Raw genomic sequence first — 8893 nt, forward strand, 5'->3', positions numbered from 1 at the left:
AGAGCGTTGAAACATTTTTGTAAAAGATTTAATGAACGTCGGATTGAAGGAAAATGTGTCCCATTGAGTTATTATTCGTAGTTTTTTTTTTATTGCCCATGTTTTCCCATTCTTTTTATCTTTCTTCAAAATATCTCCCATGACCTTCAAATTCGAAATTTCTCCCATGCACACTTGAACCAAATGTAAAGGATGCATACAGAACTTTCGTTGTAACCGGCAAAAAAAGTTCCGGGTTTTCCGAACGAGTAGCAATGATATCCCTTCCTGAACTGCCCTCGTCTTCATCCTACGTATTCATCTTTTTTTTTTGTCTGTATTATAGTGATTTTCAACTCATTTGGCTGGTTCGTCACTTTTTACTTCCATTTTTGGAAGAATGTCGGGAGTGAGAATTGAACTCGTGACCTTTAGCGTGAGAGGCATGGATGTTACCACTACGCCAGATCGCCTCCACATGTATTCATCTACCATGACCAACAGATATTCGGATTTTAGAGGTCTTCCTGACTGAAGCCACTTGGTGCGCCGGGATAGCGTAGACAAATGTTCATTTTTGTTTCCAACATTCCCGATCCTAACAGTTTTAAGGCCTCTTCTGAAGCAATACACGAGCCCCACCAAGCGGCAATTTCGGAAAAAGGAAGAAGTCAAACCCGTCGCCCGTAATTATGCGTTGAATAAACGTGGTATCAGAATTTGACCGTACAAGCATGTCTTCAGCCACTTGATTGCGATGAAATTTTTGTGGAAAATTGATCTCTTTTGACCCTAGACGTGCTCTCATGGTTAAAAATTTAACCAAAATATGACGAACGGTCTCGTGAGAGATATTCATTTCACGACTAGCTCTCTCAAACTTAAAGGATGAGCCACATTCATTTTATTTCGTCGATGTTTTTATCAGTTGAAGAGGATGATGGTCGTCCTTGACGTGGCAAATCCTTCATCTCTTCTCAACTGTCTTTGAATGCCTTATACTATTCATATACCCATGTTTTCGACATAGTTAAGTCACCAATTGCATTCTGAAACATTTTCAATTATTATTGTCCAGTTATGATGGTTGCCTTGCCATTAAAATAAGGACGTGAGGATAACGGAGTTCAATTCTCAAAAAAGAACTAAATCCTCCTGATATCGGGTAGCGAAAATCGTGACCGAAAGTACCGGGAGCCAGGTAATGTTTCGCCTCAAGGGAGGGACTCCGACTTGTAAGATTAAAGTTTTCCCGAAAACTCGTTTTTCCTCCGGACTTTTGATATGGGATTTGCTTGATTTTTTTTCAGCATGTAAAACTGTACTTTCTATCGCGTAGCCAGTAGCGTAGCGTGACCGGTGACACCCGGGGCGGGTTACTGGAGTGTCACCTCTAACATCCTGGTTTATTTGTGGAAGTCGAAATGTGAAATGGACTCAAATAATTATCATGACATAAATGTCTTTGGGAGCTGAGACCGACATTGATATTGTACAAGTTCTTCTCGTGTGCTTTCGCTCTTTTGTTGCGGTCTCAATGGAATGCGCAGCAATTACGGTACGGGGTTCAACGTACTAAACATGTCTGAACCATCGTTGACCGCAAATTTTTACTTAATTTCAACTCTGATGTATCTCTCTACAAAATACCACAGAAACATACACGTTTAGAACCAGCTTCAAATTCTCTGTAAAAATTTGGAACCGATTCTTGGAAGTTCCACTTCTTGATGAACTGTAACACATCCAATGCAATCTCATTAATGACATCATTGGAATTAATTTCAGCGGTCTTCAAACGTCTACCGTATCTCTAGCAAAAGCTGTCTTTCCGAAACGTCGTAGTTGCCAGTTTGTCAAATCGACTTTATCAGTTCGCTGTCAGGTACTCATAACATGTGTCGAGCTTGAATTGCTCTAAAATTTTCGGCTTCTTTTTTAGACGACTGTGACCGTTCTTGTAATTCCCGATGAAAACGGCCAATGCACTCCAATATTTCCTTTTCCATCGTTGGACCGGGTCCGGAAGATCTTCCGCCTGGTTTGCTCATCTTATGAGGAATTCTCCTTCATATATATCGTTGGATTTTAATAAAACATTCGTAATGGCCGTTTCAACTAGATTGTTCCTTTCAACAACGAAAAAAATTACCAGTGCATTGAGTCTGATCACAACGTTACTCAGAGATGGTCTTTCGAAAAATAGATTTTTATAAAGATTTGATTTTTATAAAGATTTATTTTTAAGTTTTTTCTAAAGATTTATAATGATTTTTATAAAAGTCCCCTATTGATCCGCAGGGATCAACGTGAGTCAAACGAAAAGTTCATCTTTGGTCCTCTAGCTCGGTCAGGGCTTAACGTGTTAAATAAGCTGGAAGAACTAGTGTATGCTGGACAGGAAGAGACATGAAACAAATATTGGCCGGAACCTCAATCATGGCTGATGAAAAGATGTATGTCCACATATTCTTTTACCTTTCCGTGGCTTTGGTAGTCAGCTATCCCTCCATGTTGGCCATTCGCCTAAATGTTTTCTATAGGCCGCAGCTGGGGTATATTGGGAAGGTTGGCGGTCTACGCGACAATGTTTATCTCCAGCCGATCCATTATCCATTCTCCAGTGATCTTTTGGCATAATGGGCCGATCCTCGTTTCGGCATAAAGACTACATCACCTTCGCAAGTTTCGGAAAGCATTTCGTACTCGTTCTCCGTTAACCATATGACTCAAAAGAAGAGCGGCTTGGACATTCCCTTCTCGTCTGTCAGAGAAGGACCTTCTTCGAGAACTTGATGTGGAAGATATATTCGACGTCATCGCTTACCTGGGGAACGTAAAGTACCCGGTCCCCGGCCATTCGTTGAATTCTAGCATCAAGCACGTCTCGTCTTCCATTATGAGCACGAAAAAAAGTTTTTCACTTCTTTCGCCGGAAAGAAGTTTTTCACCAGCACCTGAAGCTACTCTTTCTGGGTGATTGCCTGCTGCTCAGATACTGCCGGTCTCGTCTGACGCTTCCGCATAAAAATGTCCATTTTGGCCAGATTCTCCTTCACCGTTTGGCTGGTTGTTTCGATCTCCCGGCTTAAGGAGCGACAGGGAGAGGATGTTGTAAATACCAAATCGGCTATGTCTAGCGGACACAAAGTGTCTCAGGATGTCCAACTCCTTTGCTGTGGGGTGAAGCTGATAGTATGAAAAAATCATGCAGTTGCTTGACAGTGCTGCTGCTCCTTATATAATTTTTGTTGTAGGCTTAATGAACGTAATATTTAAGGAAAATTTGTTTCATTAAAAAATTTTTGTAGTTTTTAGTCCAAATAGTCCATTTTTTAATACATACGTTAACACTAAATTGGATGAAAAATAGATTGAAATTTTCGAGCATTCCATTCGGTAGTTTGAAGAAAATTGTTGAATTTGAATCGTGCTTGCCAGGCTTTAATGCTTTAACTGAGCCAGTGATTTTCAGGCGTAAACAAAATCTAAACCACCGAAAAATCACAACTGAATGACGATATTTAGAAAGAAATAATACAGATCAGGCTTTATTGCGAGGACACATGTTAAGTGTTTCACGAATAAATGAGACTCGCTAAACTATGGTTTATTTTCACATAACGTATATACATAACGTTTTGTTTTTTGTGTCCCGCGTTAGAGCTTTGACCATCTGGTCACTTTAGGTATGCGAATATTCGATAGTCGATAGCCTGCGAACGGGACATCATGAAAACTAAACCCTGACCTTCCAGTTGTTGAAAGATGTCGTTATTCAAATCTGCAACTTTTCTCACCCAAAACGAAAAAAAACCAGGAGATGGGGTATAAATGGGGTATAACCGCAAGGTTAACGTAGGAATACCATTGGCTTAGTAATCATTCGTTTGAAGTTGCATCCCGCTAAATTCTCAATTAATGGATGAATGGATATTTTGTTTTCCCTTGGAATTGTCTTGTGGTCTGTACAAATATATACGAAATAGTATTCTTTCGCTTGTGATCTCTTTTTGACGTTCGACACTCAAATCCCCAAGACAAACTTATTCATTCCTCCGTACATCCGAAATATCTTTTCCGTGATATAAAAAATCATCACAGGAACACTAGTTAACTGCCCAAATGTTTGTGAAATCATATTTTGCATTTTGAGTGCATTCACAAGCAAACGATTTTACATGTCCGTTTATCACGACTACAAAAGAGAAATGGTCAGAGGTTGGCCAGCCGATGAATCATGCATTGACCGTAGAACAATCGAGACAAGAAGCTGTCGTTATTTATAATGGTTTAAATAGTTTACTTTCGGAGCAGTTTTGTGCTATTGAAACTAGTTTTTATGGCCAATAAGTAAAAAACATCTTTTGTAGATCAGTTATCTTTCGAATACAGGCAAACCTTTTTTTGTGCGGGGGATAGGGGCCGCATAAAAAAAATCGCATTAAAAACATCGTGCAAAACTTCACCAGTAGCTTTAAAAAACCGTGTTCGGTACACATTAAAAAAAACTTTTTTTGTGCGGTAGATAGGGACCGCATAAAAAAAGTTTTCCCCAGGAAAATAATTCAAATCCACAAATTTTCAAATTGAATGGTGAATTTCCTTTTGTTTCCCTGCTTTGCGATGGGACAGTTTACCTCTTCGGTTGCGCGTGGCTGTTTTGTGCTTTTAGTTGCATGCCGAAACGTGATGCTGTTATCATGCCATGAAAAAACTTAGAAGAACTTAGAGCATTTGATGGGAGGAGGAAATTTCAGAAGTGGATAATTGAGACGCAAATATGCTTTTTTCTCACTGAAATGCATATAAACCATCGAAAAAAAAATAAATGGACGATAACTTCGTCAAATATGCTTCTTTTCATATACCGCACAAAAATAATCGCACAAAAAAACCGCACAAAAAACCGCGCAAAAACAGGTTTTACTGTAATTTTATTTTCATAAAATTCCGTTCATCTGGTAGAGAAATATTAACGCTCAAAATCTTGTGCTTCGAAGGAACCCCCCTCGTTTTCGAGACTTATAATTTACACCCCAGGACAAAAATGAAAGCTGTAGTATGACAAAATAATTAACAAGAATTCTTCTTGGTTTTTTTATGTTTTATAGTGACTTGTATTGTTATAGAATATCATAAGCAGTAACCGGTTACCTTCATTCAAAATCATGTTTTTTTCAATATAATATACTTGTCATGGTCACGGGTGTCACTCTTAGAGAGGCCGGACCGACCCTTCAACCCAATTCGACCAAATTTGAAAAAAAATATCTGTTTTCCCGCCGTTTTGGTCGTTTTTTTGAATTTTGATAAACCGCTACGCTACGCGTTAAAGAATACCTTTTTATGCCTTGTAGCCAAATTACAGTTATATCGATCATATAGTTCCTGGGATAGATACTCCACCAGTGAGGAACAATATTTTAGTCCCAGTTTTTACAAATACATCTTCAAAAATACCATAAACACAAGAGATTCGAACAGCTGACTAAATCCCAAATGGTATAACAAAACATCGATAAGCCATGCTTGTTAGCCCTCCAGATCGAAGTCGCCTTTTGACGAAATGCTAGGTTCTTCGGAATAAAGATGAATGATTTTCTCTGCACTTTTTCCTGAAAAAACATATTATCATCTATCATATTTCATTCCATAACAGTTTTCCGATTCATTAAATTCTGAACGAAAAAGATACATTTGAAGCAGTCCGATTTCTATATGTCTCAAATTTTCATATGTTTTATTGATATATTTCTGGCCGAAAAACATGGAACTGAATAGTTTTCTATTTTACAAAAAAAAACATCGTCATTTCGAAGAATCATTGAAATGGGTGTATCACTTTTGAAGCAGACTTTTATAAAACTGACCTAAAGTTATTGATTTATCCTCCTAAGTTCATTGACTGTAGTATTCTATTACATTATCTACAGCTTTTTTCTGAATGAGCTGATCGCTTGAATTATTCCTGTTAGATCATCAGTGAAAATGATTCCAAATATGTTCAAAAGTGATCATTAGAATCTTTTTGCAAAAGGTTTAATCGTATACAATTAATACATTATAATACAATATATAACTATATGGGCATATAAGATTTTTCTAAGGGCAGCCCATTTCTCATGAAAATTCAATTTCGAGAGCGATCATTACGCTCTCCCGGTCACCGGAGAAAATCATTCATCGCGGCATAAAAACAATGAACTATACTTCCGATAGTGAACAGCTGGTAAGAGTGTAAACGTAAGACGTCATTTTTATCGAGCTGCATTTATTTAAGCATAGCAGATAAAAATCGCTTTATTTTCTAGAATAAAGTGATCTCGTTTGTAGAAATAAATCATGAACTATGATTCTATTACTATTATTATTATTATTATAAAAGATTGCCGTATTTATTGCTGAGTTGGATAGCAATGACGACATCATGCCGGAGCATATCACCATCTGTTCGTGTTTCATTCATTTAATGCCTTCTCCATGCATGAGAAATCCGCCATATTTGCTGGAATCAGCCCACGTTTCTATGGCGTCTGCGCATAACAGTTATTTTTCTCTCACTCTCGTGAATCAGTGGAGGCGCATAAAAAGCATCGCTGGCCTGCCGACAGCATCATTCTCAGTTTGGAAAGCGTCCTGATCTGCTGTGACCAAGCGCGAGTGTTTCAACACAAATTTATTTAACAACCGTTATTTATTGCTCTACTTTTTGCTGTTTTTCAAGTGCTTTGAAAACTTTTTATCAAAATGGTAAGTTCATATAATCTATATTTCTTGCGGTGGAAAGAAAACGTGTTAGATTTAAAAAGTGTAAAATGGCTGACACATGTTCCAAGATTTTTCACATCTGGTAGCCATCTGGATAATACCGAGTAAAAAAATCCATCGATCGGTACAATTTTACATCAAATAAAGAATTGATGGTTGAAAGTTGAAGATTCAATGGCAAAAGCGCATGCTGAAATATGTCGCATAATTCGGGGCGTTGCCATGGAGCGTGACACACCCGTTTCCATTTTCACTCATGCATCGCAGTGCAGAAAAGGGAACCTGAAAAGCAATTACTACCATCTGTGTTTGAGCCCAAACTTTCTTCGCGTTACTTCCTTTCACCGTTATTTTCCAAACACTGAACGCAGCATATTTCTCACATTCATTTTTCTCTTATTTTCTCATCAGCGTGAATGTATTTCCGTACACGTTGGCCAAGCTGGTGTCCAGATTGGCAACGCCTGCTGGGAGCTGTACTGTTTGGAGCATGGAATCCAGCCAGATGGTCAGATGCCATCTGACAAGACCATCGGAGGTGGTGATGATTCATTCAACACTTTCTTCAGCGAGACTGGTGCCGGCAAGCATGTTCCACGTGCCGTCTTCGTCGATTTGGAACCAACCGTAGTTGATGAGGTCCGTACTGGAACCTACCGCCAGCTGTTCCACCCAGAGCAGTTGATCACCGGAAAGGAAGATGCTGCTAACAATTATGCTCGTGGTCACTACACCATCGGCAAGGAAATCGTGGATGTTGTGCTCGATCGCATCCGTAAGCTGGCTGACCAGTGTACCGGTCTTCAGGGATTCCTGATCTTCCACTCGTTCGGTGGTGGTACCGGATCCGGTTTCACCTCGCTGCTGATGGAGCGCTTGTCGGTTGATTATGGCAAGAAATCGAAGCTTGAGTTCGCCATTTACCCAGCCCCACAAGTTTCAACCGCCGTTGTTGAACCATACAATTCCATCTTGACCACTCACACCACTCTTGAACATTCGGATTGCGCTTTCATGGTTGACAACGAAGCCATTTACGATATCTGCCGTCGTAACCTGGACATTGAACGCCCAACGTACACGAACCTGAACCGTCTGATTGGTCAAATTGTTTCCTCAATTACCGCCTCGTTGCGATTCGATGGTGCCCTGAATGTTGATTTGACTGAGTTCCAAACTAACTTGGTGCCCTACCCACGTATCCACTTCCCGTTGGTCACCTACGCTCCTGTCATCTCCGCTGAGAAGGCTTACCATGAACAGCTGTCGGTTGCTGAAATCACCAACGCTTGTTTCGAGCCAGCCAACCAGATGGTGAAGTGTGACCCCCGTCACGGCAAGTACATGGCCTGTTGTATGCTGTACCGTGGTGATGTTGTTCCGAAGGATGTCAATGCTGCCATCGCTACCATCAAGACTAAGCGTACCATCCAGTTTGTCGACTGGTGTCCAACTGGGTTCAAGGTCGGTATCAACTACCAGCCACCAACCGTTGTTCCAGGTGGTGATCTCGCCAAGGTCCAGCGTGCCGTGTGCATGTTGTCCAACACCACTGCCATTGCCGAAGCCTGGGCCCGTCTCGATCATAAGTTCGATTTGATGTACGCCAAGCGTGCCTTCGTCCACTGGTATGTCGGTGAGGGTATGGAGGAGGGAGAATTCTCCGAAGCCCGTGAAGATTTGGCTGCCCTCGAGAAGGACTACGAGGAAGTTGGCATGGACTCTGGCGAAGGTGAAGGTGAGGGTGCTGAGGAATACTAAGCAGCTAGTTTACTAGACCATCGTTACGAAGTCGATCGAGCATGAAAGCACTTTTTTCGCATCACTACTCAAACAGTACGCTATTTCACGATTTTGATTGCAGCGTTCAAAATTGCCAGAAATAAAAGAAGCATTGAAAAAAGCATAAGCCACAATTAATCATACCCATGTTTTTAAATTATTCATTTACGCCCATTCCTGTCGATATTTTCTCTTAGACTCGAGTTACATCTTTTTCGAGCACCATATTGAGTTGGTCTCGTTGACCATCTGGGAAGTGTGTCAATGACGCAATCACTCGTCGCAAAAGAAAGGCCCTGTTATGGTTCGAAAAGAATATCAACTTCTCTGAATAAACTTGTTTGCCTTCTATATATCGGCT

General features: G+C 40.2%; 1 protein-coding gene across 1 annotated transcript; it reads left to right on the forward strand.

Annotated features, from left to right (window-relative positions):
* Positions 1-6572: 6572 nt before the first annotated feature.
* Positions 6573-8670, forward strand: LOC129764300 (tubulin alpha-1 chain). Its single transcript, XM_055763251.1, has 2 exons — positions 6573-6732; positions 7162-8670. The coding sequence occupies exons 1-2, from the start codon at positions 6730-6732 to the stop codon at positions 8509-8511; spliced, it is 1353 nt and encodes a 450-aa protein (XP_055619226.1). The 5' UTR covers positions 6573-6729; the 3' UTR covers positions 8512-8670.
* The last annotated feature ends 223 nt before the right edge of the window (positions 8671-8893 follow it).

Source organism: Toxorhynchites rutilus, chromosome 2 (assembly GCF_029784135.1).
Source record: "Toxorhynchites rutilus septentrionalis strain SRP chromosome 2, ASM2978413v1, whole genome shotgun sequence".
In the NCBI taxonomy this organism is placed as follows: Eukaryota; Metazoa; Arthropoda; class Insecta; order Diptera; family Culicidae; genus Toxorhynchites; species Toxorhynchites rutilus.